The sequence below is a fragment of the Antechinus flavipes genome, chromosome 3 (assembly GCF_016432865.1).
Source record: "Antechinus flavipes isolate AdamAnt ecotype Samford, QLD, Australia chromosome 3, AdamAnt_v2, whole genome shotgun sequence".
Taxonomy (NCBI): domain Eukaryota; kingdom Metazoa; phylum Chordata; class Mammalia; order Dasyuromorphia; family Dasyuridae; genus Antechinus; species Antechinus flavipes.
This window is the reverse complement of record NC_067400.1, coordinates 19,358,150-19,377,070: the sequence shown is the minus strand read 5'-3', so window position 1 is coordinate 19,377,070 and position 18,921 is coordinate 19,358,150. Positions and strand designations below refer to the sequence as shown.

Sequence of the window (18,921 nt, the reverse complement as noted above, 5' to 3'; positions counted from 1 at the left end):
TGGAAATCCTAGCAATAGCAGTAAAAGAAGAAGGAAACATAGAACGAATCAGAAAGGGAAAAGAAGTGAGAAAACCCTCTTCTTGCAGGCAATATGAAGCTATACTTGGAAAATCCCTAAAGATTCAACTAAAAAGTTAGTTGAAACAATTTTAGCAAAGTAGCAGAATGTAAAATAATAAATCATTAGTATTCCTTACAATTACAAAGAAAACCCTGTAAAAGAGATAGCAAAATTATTCTATTTAAAAATAACTCTAGAAAGATAAAACTATAGACATTCTAAAATACGCGAGGGATACACCTGCCAAAACAAACCCAGGAACTATATGAACAAAATTATTTAAAAAAAAAACTTTTTATTCCAATAAAATCAGATTTAAAGATTGAAGAAAAATTAATTATTTATGGGTAGTCAGGATCAATATGATAAAAAAAATCATAATTTTACCTAAATTAATTTATACATTTAATGCTATGTCAATTAAACTACCAAACACATACACACACACACACACACATACACACACAGAGAGATAAATTAATGAGTTAGAAAAAAAGAATAACAAAATTCATTTGGAAGAACAAAAGGTCACTATAAAAGCTCTTTTTTTCATACCTCTTTTATGTGAGACACACCCATACCTTCTGTCTTTTAAGTCAATTGTGGGTTTTTTTTCCTCTATTCTATTATATTATAGAAATGCTTATTTTATTTCTCATGTGGAGAAAAAAATAATCTTTTTTTAAAAATTTAAAACAGCTATATGCAAAGCCTTAAAGGAAAAAATGTGAATCAGACACAATATAAACATGAATTCCTTGGGGAACTTAAAGAAAACTGCAAAAATTCAAATAAGAGAGGAAAATCAGAGAGGGGGAATTAGTGTTGATAGAAGAAAATGATCAAAAGAGAGTCAACATTTTAGTAAAGAAGATACAAAAACACTGAAGAAAAGAACTTCCAAAACAGAATTGGGCAAGTGGATGCTAATGATTTCATGAGACATCAAGAAACAATAAAACAAAGTCAAAACAATGAAAAAAAATTTTTTAATTATGAAATATACTACTAAAAAAAAAGTAACCTGGAAAATAGATCAAGGAGAGATAATTTAAGAATTATTGAGCTACCTGAAATCCATGATAAAAAAATTATATTTCTAGATATCATGTTTCTTTTTTCACTTTAAAAATATATTTTACTTGATAGTATCCAACTGCATGCATAATTTTCAGTATTTAGCTTTGCAAAATCTTGCGTTCCAAATTTTTCTTCCTCTCTTCCCCTAGACAGCAAGCTATTAGATATAGGTTAAACACAAACAATTCTTCTACATGTATTCCATATTCATCCATATGCTGCACAAGAAAAATCAGATCAAAAGAAAAAAACATGAAAAAGAAAACAACAGCAACAACAACAAAGAGTGAAAATATTATGCTTTGATCCACATTCAATCTCTATACCACTCTCTACATTTGGATGGCTGTTTTTATCACAAGTATCTTGGAACTGTCTTGAATCATCTCATTATTGAAAAGAGCCACATTCATCACAGTTGATCAACAAGTAATCTAGTCGTTGCTGTGTACAATGTTGTCTTGGTTCTATTCATTTCACTTAGCATCCATTCATGTAAGCCTAGACATCATAATTCAAAAAACTATACAGGAGAACTGCCTTTATATCCATAACTAAAAGATAAAATAAAAACTGAAAGACTCCATCGATCACCTCTTACAAGAGACTTGAGAGAAGAATTAAATGGTAAACATGAAAGAGGAACCATAAGGGATTCAATAAAGTTGAGTTTTTTACATTCCTTAGTTCAAATCTGGTCTCAGACACTCTCTGTGTGATCCTAGGCAAGTGACTTGACCCTCTTTGTTTCAGTTTCTCATGTGGAGGGGAGGGAGGAAAGGAAATTGTAAACCACTCCAGTATCTTAAGCAAGAAAATATCAGATAGAGCTACAAAAAGTTAACATGACTGAAAATGGCTGAACAACAGCAAAAATTGTTTCCATTAGTATAGTGGAAGATGATACTTGTAACTCCTAAAAACTTTATCATTATTAGGGAAGCTAGAAGGAGTATACATAGACAAAGGGTATATGTATGTGTTTATTATAATGAGATGATTTCAAAAAAATAAAAATTAAGGGGTAAGAAAGAAGGATGTACTGGGAGGAAAGAGAGTGGGAAAATGGGAAACATTATCTCATACAAAAGAAGAACGAAAGAAAGAGTTTTTAGAATGGAAAGAAAAATGAGGGAAGTGTCAAGAAACACTTGAACCTTACTCATTGTCTCAGAAAGTGAATCGCATATACACTCAGTGGGGTAAAGAAATCTGACTTACTCCACGGGAAGTAGGAGGGGGAAGGGTAAAGAAAAAGGTGAGGAGACTGATAGAAGAGGGCAGATTAATGAAGAAAATAGTCCAAAGCAAAATAGACTTTTGAGGAAGGACAAAGTTAAAATAGAAAAAGATAAACAGGGATATAGGATGGAGAGAGATACACAATTAATAATCATAACTGTGAATGTGAATGTATGAATTAGTTGATAAAGCAGAAGTGAATAGTAGAATGGATTCGAAACCAGAAGTTATGCTGCCCATTAAATTTAAAGACTCCCATGGTAAATTTCCTTCCCAGTCTAAACTCTTTCAGGTAGAACTAATGAGGAAGACCCAAGACTATAGTTCTCAAAGTGTATAAAACATACAAATTTATTTACTCCAGCACTTTTGTTTTAGATGTTAGAAAATAATAGCAAGGGCTTAAGTGACAAGCCCAAGGCAATTGCACCATTCAATATCAAAAATGAGATTCCAATTTAAATCCTCTGATTTCAAATCAATTCTCTTTCCTCTGTAGTATACAGATTATACTATAATGCACTACTATTTTAAAAAAAGAAAGAAAGACTACATGAAGGAAGTGGGAAAGGTACTATGCTGGTACAACTCACCCCTCTCAGAATAAACCAAGCTCTTGTCAGCTGGACTGCAGGCATTCCTCCCCTTTCTCATTCCCAAGTCCTGACAACAGCTTAACCATTTAGTACTCATCAGTCATATAGTCTCTTCTGACTCCAGTTTCTAAATATAAATCATTTCACAGTCTGCCCACTGTGGTGAAGGAAAAGGGAAGAAATATGGCTGTTTGTTCCTGCATGTGCTCAATTGACTCCATCTTGGCTTTCTTTGATTATTCAGGTCTAACATCTGCTCACCTGAACGACATTAGCCCAGATGCCACCTCCATCCAACTACCCACTCAGTTTTCTCATCAACTTCTGCCCACCTTTCTAAAACATCCAGAATTCACATCTGCCTCTCTATACTATTTTTATCACAAACTGAGGCTGAGTGAGGGCACTAATATTCCCTGATCTCTGAAGATGAGAGTATAAGGAAATCCAGCTTGGGAAAAGCCAAAGTCAAGATGAGTTCTGGAACTGAGAGGTTAACAGAGTTATAGAATCTCAGAGCTAGAACCGCATAGGCCAACTAAGTCAACCTGCACCTGAAAGTGAAACCCATCTATAAGTGGTCATACAGTTTCTGCTTAAAGACCTCTTCTGAAGGGAAACCCACCATCTCCTGATGTCACCTGCTCCACTTTCAGACAACCATAATGGATAGAAATATTTTCTTCATATCTAGTCTAACCTAGTGCTCTCAAATCCACCCTTCGGGTCCTTCTTCCATAAGAGAATTCCTCATATTCTTCAAGACAGCAATCATGTTCATTACCAAAGTTTTCTTCTATCTTTCTTTCTTTCTTGGGGGGAGGGAAGAAGAAGAAAAGGGAAGAAAAAGAAAAAAATTATATATCACATAAAATACTCTATAGAACAGGGCTACTTAAACTTTTTTATGCAATCATTTTTTTATTTCTTATTATAAGAATTTTTTATGTAATCCCAAGTATATATGTGTGTGTGTGTATGTGTGTGTGTATAAAAGAGGTATGCAAATCAAACATTTATTTTGATCAAACATAAATGCAAACATAAATCACAAAGAAATTTATTTTGAAACAATTCTTTGGTATAGATAGGATTTTACCATTTATTAAAGCCAAAAGTAAATTTGCATAGTAATAAAATAGATTGCTTATTTTTTTTTTACAGAAAGAATTAAATCTTGATGGAATGTTTGATACCTTTTGCTGTTGCCAAATTTGTCATGACCTCCACCTTCAGTTATACAATCCCACATGGGATGGTGACTCACAGTCTAAGAAGTTTTGCTGTAGAAAACCATGTCACACAAGTGACTAAATACAAGAATACAAGCTCCCACTGTACTCATTTTTTTGGTTATAGTAAAAAAAAATATTTGATTAAGCAAGATATTTCCCATGAAAAGGAATAAATTCCCATTTGTTTCAAATGATCTCTTATAGCACAACCTCTCACCATTTTATTAGCCTCTTAGAGACCATGCATCAAATTGCTATTTTTAAAAAAAATGTAATGGCAAGAATTAAATAGCAAACTCCAGATTTGGTGACTAGGAAAGAGTAAAATAGGGCTATCTTTTTCCTTATTATAGACATTTTGCTGCTTTTGATATAGACTAGGATGGTATTTACCTTTTCTGATCATCATGGTATATTCAACCATAATAAATTTGCAAACCACTAAATCCCATAATAAAAAAAAAAAAAAACAATAACAGCTTGCAACTTTCAAAGTGCTTGAAAAAATTTTAAGCACTTTACACATATTATATCTCTTTTGATCCTTGTAACAACTCTCTGATGTGAGTACTATTATTATCCTTATTTTATAGATGAGGAGATAGAGAATGAGAGAGAAATTAAATAATTCATCAAGGATCATACAACTTGTATCAGAGGCAACATTCAAACTCAAGTCTGCCCTTCTCTAGATCTAGCACCCTTATCCACCAGCTGCCTCTTCAGTTTAACAGAACTGGTGATCTATGTTTTATCCATGTTCTCCTTGAGACTTTACATTAATTCTTACTGAATTCCATCTTAGTAGAAGATCTTAGAACAGAGTCTGGGTCAAAACTAGAATAGCAATCAGGTCTGAGAGAAGGTTGATGGGGGACAGAATCCTGATAGTTCAGTGCTGCACAAGTAATAAAGAAATGAACTAGACAATTAGAATTTGCTGCACTAAGTCTTCATTTTACTTTACCAGGCTGTCTCCCAACAGTACCTATGTTCCACGGGTTAGGGAAAGGTGGATGATGGCTTCCAAGATTCTTTTCAACTCTAAATCTATATTCTATTCCTATCAATCTCTTATCATTATTAGAACCTATTTTACCAGAACATCTGTACCCTCACCCTCCAATGAAAAGAGTTGGATCCCTTTAGAAATGTGAATGCTGCTCTTTTGTAATCTAATCTTTTTTTTCTAATGGTGTTTAAAAAAAAAATCTTTCCTTTTGACACTAGCTTATTTGTAACTATGAAGTAAGAAAGAGTTAGAAAGAAGCTTCCTACCAGAAAAGAATGCTGTCTTAGAAAACATTATATAGAGGCAGTTAGGTGGCATAGTGGATAGAGCACCAGTCCTGAAGTCAGGAGGATCTGAGTTCAAATCTGACCTCAGACACTTAACACTTTCCTGGCTGTGGGACCCTGGGCAAGTCACTTAGCCCCAATTGCCTCAGTCCAAATATATATACTATTTATATATTATAAAACAAATTCTCATCTTGTTGATGCTTATTTCTAACCCTCAATGGGAGCTCTCTTTGACTCAGTGTTAACGGCTCCAAATTTGGACTGCTGCTGGGATCTTTTTGTGCCTTTTGTCTAACTTTTGAATTATATTACCCATTGAGTCCTACTTTGATTTCCATGACATAGTTTTTCCTTTCTCAGAATTCTAATTCACCATCAATTTCTTCTGCAATAGGTTTATTTGTAGACCCCAACTGACCTTTTTGATCACTAATATATATAATTAACTCCATTCCTTCCCTAAAGGAAAGGAATTTAATACTTATATTCATCCAGCTTGTTGATAGGGGAAGAACAGCTTACTGAAATAGAGAATCAAAACTGTGGCAAATAATGAATTACTATGATAGAGACTACAGAGACTGAGAAGAGAAAGGTGATGATTTCAGAGAGTGTGTTCCTCTTACTTATGGGTTTTAGTTCCCTATCCTTTCCTTCCCTTTTTTTTACCTCAAACTCCTGAACTTTCACCTTTTTAATGATCCTGGATTCATTTCATAATGCTAAAATTACATTTAAAATGTTGAAAAATCGTATATTTTTTATTGAGTAGCTACAGTTTTTAATAACAATCTCAGAAAGCTTAGGATATTTTAGATAGTAAATGGGATTCAGAGAAAGGAAAGTCCTGCATTCAGAACAAGTTCCAAGCATGAAAATTCAATAAAACATTCATCAGGTAGACCAGCAAGCTCTCTCTTTCTTCATATAGTTTTTTTAGTCAATTCCAAAATGAATATGGGGAAAATAAAATAGTCATAAATCCTTCTTTGACTTTCTCAGTCAACCCTAGTTGGGCAAAATTAAAATATACATATCTTTCCCTTAGAAAAGCTAAAAAAAATCTCTCTATTTGCACATCCCCTCCCTTCTGCATTGATTGCCAGTTTTTTGTACTTGAAACTTGACTCATGATGTCAATATCTGTTTTCCTTAGTTTTGTCAGTATGAGGAAAGATTGCCTGCATTTCAAAATCTAGTTGACCTTCAGTAAATCACTTGATCACCATTAGCTTCAGCCTCCTCATCAGTCATATGAGAGTGAACAAGGTGATCTCTAAGGTCTCCTTGCTCTAAAATTCTGTTTTAAAAATATATTGAATTTGGAGTCATGAGTCCTGGATTCAAATCATTTAGAAGTTACAGGACCTTGACAAAGTTCTTGATCTGTGGGGTCTCAAATTTCTATAAAATGGGGGCATTAGTTAAACTATAAATCTGATTTCATAATTTGCCATTTCCCTAAACTTAATTTAGAATCAATACATGTCCCTTTTAGAAAAATGTCTCTGTCCAATTACCAAGTATTCACAAGGTTATTAAACATTCACATTTTAAGTGGTTCCCCAAACTACCACCTGCCTCAGCATTATTCTCTTTGAATGATGGCAATTAATTATTCTCAACACTGTAAAAAGAAAGCCAAAAGATATATTTCTCTACAATGAAGGAAGAAAAAGAGAAACAAAAAGTCTTCTGATGCAATATTCTCTTTATTTTACTCTTGCTTCTTTCATGGAAATTTATTTTTTAATGTGACAGCTTAATAAATGCATAAATTTTTGCTGTGATTGAGCCCAATCTAGGAAATTTTAGTTCACATTTCTTCCCAAAAGGAAGCCAGATAATACATGTTTGCTCAAGCGAGCACTTCCACAACCATTAAGCACCATTAAAAATTTTTTCAGAGATGGTTTAGCTAGTCCTGGCAATCATAGCTAGTTAATTGCTCTCCAAATTAAACTAATGTGACATTACATTTCACTTTTTTATGTTTAATTATATGGCAAATCTTTCCAGCGGTAAGACTCAGAAGCCTCTTTCAAATACATTTCTCCCCCTAGATATGAGTGTTCACTGCTCCTGGGTACATAGAAAGAAATTACACATATTTAGAAAGGCCTAGGAGAGATTTATTCAGCATCAACCTATTTCTTACACATCTCATAAATACAGTCTTATAAAAATATTGTGAATCCATGTAGCCTTGCTTTATCACTAAATTCATTTTATATTGATATTGTTGAAAGCATATCTATGGTGAAAAAGCAGTGATGTCTTCTGGGTACAATAGGAACCCTGTAAAAACACTGTCATCCTCACTACTGACATACACGCCATTCCCATCTCGTCCAACTTCCAGCCAGACTTGGTCTCCCGCATTTAGCTTGAGAAGGGTTAGGAAAGATGCCTGATCGATTTCTTGGCCGTAAAGTGTTTCCCGAGACTTGACCTGCTTCTTGTTTTGTGCTACGAGACTGATCCGAGCAGGCCTGCCTCTCACAGTGAAATGATAAGCAAAGACATAAACTCCTGGGACGCTACAGTTGAATTTCCCACTGGTTGGGTTGTAATCCCCTTGATCATTATAGAGAATCTTGTCAAACTTGATAGGCGTGTTAGGAGCAGGGAAAGGCTTAGACAGACCTGCACTGAATGCCGATCTCTTAACACTTGCACATTCCCCCTTTGCTCCCTTGAGCCCCCGAGAACCCTTTTTTCCAACAGTCCCTCGGATCCCTTTGCTTCCAAGATCTCCCTTTGGTCCAGCAGGCCCAATAAGACCTGGAGATCCTAGATCACCCTTTTCCCCTTTAACACCTGGTTCACCCGGCATTCCGTGTTGGCCATCTAAGCCCCTGGACCCTTCTCCTCCGACTTCTCCTTTGCTGCCTTTTTCTCCCTTCATTCCTGCTTCGCCCTTTTGCCCTTTTCCTCCTCTTTCTCCAGAATCTCTACAGAATCCCTTATTACCTATCTCCCCCTTTTCACCCTTGGCTCCGGTTTCTCCATTTAAGCCTGGTAGCCCCATGTCCCCACTATCTCCTTTATCTCCCTTGGTGCCATTTTCACAGGTGTCCCCTTTGGACCCTTTTTGCCCTTTTACTCCAGCCTGTCCAATATTCCCTTTATCGCCTTTAGGACCAAGTCCACCTGAAATAACAGAGAAAAAAAATTTTGATCATGAGTAAAACTAGAAGCATTATGCTTCCTATCTGAAGCATAGATATATATATATATAAATTTCAATGTGTTGAGGAAACCTAAGTCTTATGTCAGGAACTGTTTTACCTGAGGCTAGGAATACTTGTAAAGAGAATATTTTTTAAAAAATGAAAATAGGGGCAGCTAGTTGGTACAATGTTTAGAGCACCAGCCCTGTTTAGAGGAGGACCTGAGTTCAAATCTGACCTCAGACACTTAACACTTCCTAGCTGTATGATCCTGGGCAAGTCACTTAACCTCAATTGCCTCAGCAAAAAAGAAAGAAAGAAAGAAAGAAAGAAAGAAAGAAAGAAAGAAAGAAAGAAAGAAAGAAAGAAAGAAAGAAAGAAAGAAAGAAAGAGAAACTAGATATAAAAATGGAAACTGATATTGACAGCTCCATAGATGTGGGCGTAACCATATACATAGAAACGGAGACAGACATGGTGCATGTTTCTATTTTTGATTAATTTTCATTCTGAAATGAATGAAAATGGTAGCTTAAGTCCTATTATCGGATATAGTTCAATATTCAGAGGCAATATTGCATAACAGATAGAGAATGGACCTCAGGACCAGGAAGACCTGACCATGATATATACCAGCCATCTGAACCTAACCAAGTCACTTCACTTCTCAGTGCTCTGAGCAATTTTATAAGACTGCAAGTTGCAGATAAGGTACTGATTTGCTTTAATAAAATGTGTTTTCTAGTTCCCTGTACCAGTGAATTAATATGATAGGAATCTATTGCTGTTTAACAGAACTCTACTTCCCCATATGACATATGCATGGTTTTTAGTTGTTTTCCCTTGTGTCTAACTGTTCATGAACCCATTTGGAGTGTTTTCTTGGCAAAGATACTAAAATGGTTTTTCATTTCCTTCTCCATCTCATTTTCCAGATGAGAAAACTAAAATGAACAGAATTGAGTGACTTCCCCAAAGTCACACAAGCTAGGAAGTGTTTGGGTCCTGATTTGAACTCTGGTCTTTCTAAATCCATACTTAGCAGTCTATCCACTGAGTCATCTACCTGACCATTGACATTCATGTATAAATCTATGGTCATTTAACCTCTACCTGGGAGGGGGTGGCAGATAAGGAAGGGAGGGAGAAAAATCTGGAACAAGTCTTACAAAAATAAGTATTGAAAACTATCTTTATATATATTTGGAAAATAAAATACTATTGAAAATAAAAATAAATAAATAAATGAACCCAAAGTCTGTGGTCTACATTCATAACAAATGTGACAACTACAACTACAAAATAATCTTGGCACAAATAAAACAGACCCAAATAATTGGAGAAATATTAGGAACTCATGGATAGATAAAACCCACTCAATGGGCTTAATAAATTTATTTTCTTCTGTGCCAGAGGAATCAAACTACTAGAAAAGTATGTTATAGAACTAGAAAACAATAAAAAAATAAAATTTATCTGAAGGAATGAAAGGTCAAGCATCTCAAGGAAAATGATGAAAAAAGGGTCTAAGAGGATCAAATCTCAAACAATATTACAAAACAATAACAAAACAATTTGGTACTTGATAAAAAAAATAGAGATTGATCATTAGAACAGAATGGGTATACAATATGAAGAAGCAAATGAAAACAGTAGTCTACTTTTAATCAATCAAATTATCAAAGCTGTTGAAATAAGAATTCACCATTCAATAAAAATTTCTGGGATAACTGGAAAGCAATCTGGAAGAACCCAAGTAAAGACCAACAACTTAAACCACATAACATGATAAACTCTAAATGGCTTAGATATAAACAGTAAAATTACAAGCAAATTTAAAAAGCAAGGTGGGAAAATGACTATGGATGAGGGGAAAGCGCATGACAAAACAAAGGATATAGAAGAACACAGAAGATAAAATGAACAATTTTTATTACATAAAATTAAGAAGTCTTTGCACAAACAAAATCAATCTAGCTAATATGAAAAGTAAAGCATGACTGTAGGAAAAAGTTTTGCAGTCAATTTCTATAATAAGGGTCTCATTTCCATAAATAAAAAATTCATTCTCTCAATAGCCATGTGGAAAAAATGCTCCCAAATCACTAATAATTAGAGAAATTCAAATGAAAACCACTCCAAGATTCTATTACGCACCTCTCAGAGAGTTAGTGGAAAACAAAAATTACAAAGAGTGGATAGGCTATGAGAAAATTGGTTCATAAAGGAATTGCTGGTGGAGCTAAAATTATTGCTCATTCTTGGAAAGCAATTCCAAGGGTATATAAACTATGAATTCACCACTACGATTGTCTTTGATTTTTCAAGAATGGCACTAACCCTTTTATTAAAATGCAAACATTATTAATAACAGAACGAATTACTCAGAAATTATATCTCAAACCTTTTAAACACTACAGTTACAAAAGTTACTAAATTGCATATATCCTTTGACTAATACCATTAGTAGGTTTATACCCTAACGGGATTAAAGGAAAAGAATCCATATGTACAAAGATATTTTCAGGACTCTTTTTGTAATGACAAAAACCAGAAACTAAAATATCCACTAAATTAGGAATGGCTGAAAAAAACTATGGCATCATACTATAATGGGTACTATTAAGTATTATAAATGATGAAGGAAAAGGAATGGTTTCAAAGAAAAATAGGAAGACCTGTATGAGCTAATGTAAAATGAAGAGAACTGGACCAGGAGAAAAATGTATATAATAATATGATTATAAAAGCAATTTTGAAAAACTTAAGGAATTTTATGAACCAGTGATGAACCACAATTCCAAAAGATCCATAATAAAACATCAACACTTCCTTAGAGTCAGACTGAGACATTTTTTTTGGATATTGGCATTGCAGAAATTAGTTTTGCTTAAATTATGCATTGTTATAAAGGTTTTGTTTTTTTCTTTATTCACAGAAGAGTGGGAAGTGTTGGGAAGAAAAATAAATTTTACAGAAAAAAATATTTAATTTAAAAAATAAAAATCATTATATAATTTCCTTGAGAATAGGAGCTATTTCTTTTCTGTCTTTGGATCCCTAATGTTTAACACAGTGCCTGACACATAATAAGAAATAATTAGTTATCATTGCATTGAATTGAACTATCAATAATTTATGCAGTGGAATAAGAAGATATAAATATTTGCAAAGTACATTTTCATGTATGTTATTATGCTAAATATAAATTTTATAGCAAATCACTGTTTAGAGTGAGATCTAACATACCTTGTTCTCCAGGTTTCCCAGGATATCCTGGAGCTCCATTTACTCCTTGATCACCATGCTCTCCTTTGTCTCCTAAAATGTTTTTTACATATTTTACAAAAGGCCTTATTCAGAAAACAATCAATATTCATTCAAAAACTATATTCAATTCCAAGTTATTCATGGTTAGAATCATTTTAAAAGAAATCAGCTTGGAAATCTACTTGTTCAAAATATCCCTGTCCATTACATTTGAATTGTTATGGTTCTGTGTAATTGTCCATTTTAAAAATGGTTATTTTCCCCATGTAAAATGATTCCATTAAAAATATTTTTGTTAGGAGTTTTTTTTTTTAAGTTGTTGGTAAGGTTTGCTTACTTTATATTGTTTTATCCTGGTCCTAGGGTTCTTGGATTAGAGAACTCTTATCTTAAGTAGTTGCCTAGTTCATTGAGATATTAAATGATTTCCCTATGACATACCTATAGAACATATCAATGGTGAGGCATGAATTTCAACCTTTGTGGCTCTTAGACTAGCTCTTTATTCACTATAAATGTCTATGCTATTTCAAATAATTTTTCTTTCTATATCCATGAACATACTACCAATTGAAGCCCTCATAAGCACTTGCTTAGGCAAATAAAATAGTCTAGTAGTTGGTGCAGTGGATAGAACCCTTGGAGTCTGGAAGACCTAACTTCAAACCCGGCCTTGGGTACTTACTAGCTCTGTGACCTTGTACAAGTCATTTAACTTCTGCTTGCCTCAGTGTCCCCAGATGTAAATGGGGGAGCAACTCCATGGTGTAGTGGATAGAAAGTCAAGCTTGTAATCAGGAGGTGGCTTCTTCCTGAGTTCAAATCTGGCCTCTCCTACTTTCTAGTTGTGTGATCCTAGGCAAGTGGCTTAACTCTGCTTCAGTTTCCTCATCTGTAAAATGAGCTGGAGAAAGAAATGGCAAAGAACTCCAGCATCCTCACCAAAAAAAAAAAAAAAATCTAAATGGGATCATAGAGAATGAGATGTGACTGAAAAATTACTAAACAGCCACAAAATGGGGGTAATAATTATCTACCATATATATATATATGTATCATATATATATCATATATATATATATGGTAGATAATTATTACCCCCATTTTGTGGCTGTTTATACATATATATACACATATATACATATATAGCTGCTATTGCTGTTTATTGTTATCTGTTCTTCTTCCTTCCATATTTGCTGTCCTCCAAACTATCCTTCACTATTCATCTTCATAATGCATCATTTACATCATCACTTCCTTGATCAAAGCCCTCCAATGACTCCCCAAACTCATACATGACCAAGTAGAAACACTTAGGGTATCATTCAAGACCCTCTGCAATGTTTCCAACCTACCTTTCCAGCCTTTGCTCACACTAGGCCCTTTGTGTTCTAGATGAACCAATTAAATTATACTACTCGTCATTTTCCAATCTCATCCTGTCACCTGAATTGTTGTCTCTGTGCCTTTACTTACACAGTTCCCAACTGTATAAGCCCTCAGCGATGTAATCATCCCTTCCATCTTCCCATCTTAATCTATGAAAATCCTTCCATTAAGTCACAGCTCAGCTCTTACCAAATGCATCACACATTAGTACGAGCTCCTCTGCTGCAGATGTCACATAGCCCTTTCTTTGGACCTTTTCTTCATACTTATATTCAATTTTGCATTGCACCTATTTGTGTGTGAAGTAGTCAATAAACCATTGTTCATGAATTGAGCTGCACTGTAGTCAAACTGAAGTATAATGAGCTCCGTTATCCATTTTAACTTGCTTTCAGGTGTGTGTTAGAGCCAGCTCAAACTGGATTGAGAGGCCATCATCAACTTTCCAATGTGAGCATTTCTATCTTAGAATCTACAAATCAGAGCTTAATTTATCTTTTCTTGATTATCTACTCTTTAAGAAAACAGTGAAGAAAATATTAATAATGGAGATTAGGTTTAAAATGTGTTGGGTATATTTTTTTCCAGAGAGCTGGTTATTAAACATTTATCATCACTCCTCTGCTTGCATGCCTTATAACTCTTCCAAAGTCTTTGGAGTCTTTGGAGCAGAATCCAGTCACTTATACTAAACTAAGTCAAAGCAAGAAGTGGTTTCATGATAGGAAACTATAGCACAGTCATCTAACTCATTTCTCTACTTGAAATATATAACCAACAGCCTGCTAACACTTCCAGGCAAAAAGCTGGAATACTCATACCTTTAAAAATAGATATTGGCTGAAAAGAAATCTACTTTTGATTCTCCATCAAAGCATGCTCTTCATATCCTTTTAACAGCCACTTTCCCTATTCTTTTTTTTCTCTGTTACTTCCAAAAGTCTAGTTTCCAAACTGCATGAATCACAGAGGGAGTTCATCTCTCATCTTTATTTCAAGGAGTTCCACTAACATAATTCAACCCTCAAAGAACTCAAAGTTTCTGAAGCTGAAAATCCCACAATTGACAAGTGTGAAATAGCTGTGTTACCTTCGCATCTTTTTACAGTAATTACTTTGCTGAATGTTCTACCACAAATGATTCAGGCTGCTCCTGAGACACAGCAAGGGTGATATATTGCTGATATTCCATCTCCTGACGGGTGACATTATTGCAAAAAACATTTAATTTGATGGATACATGGTATTTCTACAGAGTGCCAATGTTTGCCAGGAAATGTCTTAATATAACTGTGAATGTGTATAGCTTCTATCTACATCCATAAGTAACAATAGCACAAGCCAGAATTTCCTAGGGTCAAAAAACTCTATTGCAAGCTCTTTTCATTGGGTGGTCTAATTAGAATCATAGAATGTTAGAGGCAACATATGCTGCCCACCCATGAAGGCTTGAGTCAGGGAAGATCATAAAAAGAAAAGACCAGAGAAAGAGCTAAAAAGGAATTTCAAAAATCATCAAACCCAACCATCCAAAGATTTTTACAGTTGAAGAAATCAAGATCTAAGTGTATGAAATTATTTGCACAAGGTCCAGTGGGTAATGAGCATCATAGAGAAGATTTGAACCCAATCTTCTGATTTCAGAGATATACTCTGAATGTTGCTTTGGGGAAGAAGTTTACCATCTAATAAGTTGCCATTTTAAGTAATTCTTCTTGCTAAATGCCATAAATGGCTTTGTAATTTCTTCTACTGATGGACAGCAAATGCTTTCAGAGCGCTCTAAATTCAGGACCCTAAGGGCAATTCCTTTATCATTTCTCCCTATTTACAGATCTGAACAACAGAGTTGTATGAAGCTTGAATGAAATAATCTATATAAAGTACTTTGGAAATGCTAAAGCATTCTATAAATGTCAGCTATTGTTATCATTAGAGCTAAAAAGTACTTTAGTTGTCTTCTAGCCAAGCCCTTCATTTACAAAATGCGGAAATTAAATCCGAAAGGCAAAGTCATTTCATCTGAAATGAAAGCCCAAGTTCACACAGCTACCTAAAGTCAAATCCATGATCAAAACTCATACAATCTGACTCCCACTCAGAGACTAGAGCTTTCTACTTTGCATGCTTTTGGTCAAAATTTCCTAACATGAATTTCTTTAGGATCCTTTGCTATATTTATGTATCATTAATGAGAAAATTATGTTCTTGGTAGGGAAGTTCCTATTGGATCTTCCAACTGGGAAAATACTCTGTAAGGTAAATTAAGTGGGTCAGTCAGGTAACAATCCATCTGGGTTTTTTCAACCAGTAAACCAGTCATTTGTTAAGGTCTTAATTAACTGCTCAAAGGCAGTATTTTTTACTGTGAATAAATTAGTCCCTTTTTTAAAAAATGGACAGTGTGTTCATATACATTCATTTCTTTTAACAAAGCCAAAATACCAAGTGGTATACTCCAAATTTTAATTAGAAATCCCCTGCTATAAGAATATATTATACACTTACCCTTTTCACCTTTGTGGCCCTTTGCACCTGGTGGCCCAATGATTCCTGGAAGACCTGGACTCCCTAAGTCACCAGTCTCTCCCTTGGGACCTGAAAATATGATTTAGAACTCATTTGCACACCCAAAAAAATCTTTATGAAATATTTATCACAGGGAAAGACATTTGTTTAATTGAAGTCACAGCTATCGATTTCCCAACTATAGGCAGTACTGAGGAGCCACACTTTGATTTGAACTATTAAACAAATTCTCTAGACAAGATTTTTACCCAATTTAATCTTTTGCTTCCTAAAAATGCTAATAATGCCTGCCAATGGGATTAATGAGATTGATCAAATTTTTTAAAGAAACATTTCATCATTTAAGAAGCTCCATTATACTTTAGGAAAGACAATTAGGTAAGTCCATTCGGCCTGGCTCTCCTAGCGGTTTGGGCAATGGAAAATAGCAAGGAAGGATGAAACTGAAAAATTTAGGACAATTTTCTGAGATCTGAATAAACTTGGACCTCCACCTTGAAATAAGAAATAGTAATATGTCAAGTCATTATCTTCTTAGCTCCAGAACCATAATAAGAATTTTTTTACTTAGGACAAATCACACCTAAATCAAATGTATCTTCCATTGAGTAGAAAACAATAGACACTTTATTATGAGAAAGAGACAGAGATTTCAGAACATAAATTTAAGGCTACTGCTGGGAAGACAGTCATAGTGGATGAAGTATAAAGAAGTTCATCCCACTATACCATCTGATAACTTCCTATTTTACCAATTTATTTTTGCTAGCTAGGTCTCATGTTCAACTATTTCTACATTGCTCATTGGCTAAAAGTGGCTTCAGAATCCTCAACCTTGTCACCTTTTAAATACAGGATCCTGTGGCAAAGTCCCAGTTCTACCACCCTAGTTATAGCATTCTCTTATTATACCATATCATCTCGTAAGTGAGGAAATCTCATGAGGGATTTAGTTTCTAAACTATTAGTCTGGTCAAAGACTATAGAACTTCATTCTTCTATCTATCTATCTATATCTATATATGTATGTATATATATTTCATAAGGTAAATAATCTCTGCACAAATAATAGGACATAGATTATGTAAGTAAGTTCATTCATTTGTGGTTGTTCAGTTGTGACCCACTCTTGATGATCCCATTTGGTGTTTTCTTTGCAAAGATGCTGGAGTGACTTACCATTTCCTTTGCAGATGAGGAAACTGAGGCAAACAGAATTAAGTAACTAGTTAAGTGTCTGAGATTGAATTTGAATTCAGGAAGTTGAGTGTTCTTGATTCCAAGCCCTGTACTCTATCCATTATGCAATCTAGCAGATCTAAAGGGGATTCTACTAGACCATGAATTTTTGTTACAAAAGAACTAAATACTTTAGCATTAACATGTGAAAGAGGCACAGAAGATAAAATAGTAAATGAGAAAGTTTCTAGATAATCCTGTATTGGAAACAGATAAATGATAAAACTATTGAAACTAATTTATTATCATAACCTTTAAAAATAAATAATTTGTGCACTGCATAAATAAGGCATATTCCTCCCTCAAAAAAATTAATCCAGTTTTCAAAAGATTCACATATTTCAAAGAGAAATTCTGATTTTGCCTCTCTGTGCTATAATCATGTAAAAGCTGAAGTGGAAACCCAGGTATCAATCGCTGTAGAAGAGCCATTTGAACTTTTAAATGTATTCCCTGGAATTCTATGAAGAAATGTTCCAGACAAGGATAGAGGACCTGCCTCAGGATTTCAACAAGTAGAAAGAACTAAATCTGCTTTATTTTCATAACTTGGCTTTCCATGTCTAATCCTATCTAACCACAAATAATGTTCCAAAAATCTATTAGTCAATAGACACTCATCCCACCTTTTTCACTGAACGAACACTAGAGGGATAATGCACCAAAAAACTGTTAATCTCAGTTGGCTAAAGAGGTTGAGCACTAATAATGAGCGTTGATGTTATCAGATATTGCTCAAATGCTCACTTATCCATAGTAATTTTCCTTTAAGCCCTACCTAGTTGTTGCCCTTATGCTCTAGACTTATGAGCCCAAAACAATTTATATGATAATTTAGAAAATGGTGTTCTCATCTAGTCCTCAAGTTCCTTTCAAAGACCAAGTTTTACCAAAAACAGAACTAAAACAGGGTGACTAGGACTCTGCTTCTGAATACTGAATTTAGAGAGCATTGGCTACCTTTGCAGTTTTTAGCAGTATAGAAACAATTAAATTTAGTACCAACTTATAAAAAAATAAATAAAATAGGAAGCTTTTTAAAAGAAAAAATAGGTTTGTCTCTGGCTTTGAGGACATATTTCATCCTAATCTCCATGGATAAATTTAATATTATTTCACCCTGAGCACAAAAAAAAAAAAATTCTTCACCATGTCTCTGAGCTCTGCCTAGGCCTGAATGGATAATATTCCTGAATATTTGTCAATACCTGGCCTTCCAGGCTCCCCTGGTTCTCCTTTTGGCCCAGGGGCAGGCAAGCAGCAATCACAGCAATTAAAAAAGAAATCTTCTGTATCCAGAGTGAAGTTATCAAAAGGAAAGATGGTGGCCACTGGAGGGAAGGCGGAGGTCATCATTGGAGGCTCTGTGGTCATCTCCTCCCTCTCAGCTGCTTCTGTGACTTTTTCTTCTTTGGTAGGAGGGGGAGTGGATGGCTTAAAACCCTTTGGGACATCTTTTCCAGGAGGTTTCTTGGTAAACTTTGTCGATGGTGTGGTCTTGGCCAATAAGCCTATCACAGCAACAACTAAAATCATCAGGTTGGCCCAAGGCCAAGAAAACATCCACATAGTTAAATCTGGAAGGGAAAAAGAATGAAATGATATAGCTTGCTTTCTACAGTTAGATTGATATATGCATTCACACAGAGAGACACACACACAAATCTTTAGAACTATTCAATGGAGTTCTTGAGTGGGTGAATATTTTTATCAAAGGAAACCATTTGTTTTCATTTTTTTCCACTATTACCTCTTCCAAGATATTGTTTTGACTGGGTCAAAATGTCTTGCCAAACAGCAAAC

General features: G+C 34.6%; 1 protein-coding gene across 1 annotated transcript; it reads right to left on the bottom strand.

The window, feature by feature from the left end:
• Nucleotides 1-7,224: 7,224 nt before the first annotated feature.
• Nucleotides 7,225-18,691, bottom strand: OTOL1 (otolin 1). Its single transcript, XM_051991031.1, has 4 exons — nt 18,327-18,691; nt 15,859-15,948; nt 11,941-12,012; nt 7,225-8,671 (listed from the first exon to the last, which is right to left on the bottom strand). The coding sequence occupies exons 1-4, from the start codon at nt 18,685-18,687 to the stop codon at nt 7,773-7,775; spliced, it is 1,422 nt and encodes a 473-aa protein (XP_051846991.1). The 5' UTR covers nt 18,688-18,691; the 3' UTR covers nt 7,225-7,772.
• Nucleotides 18,692-18,921: the final 230 nt, after the last annotated feature.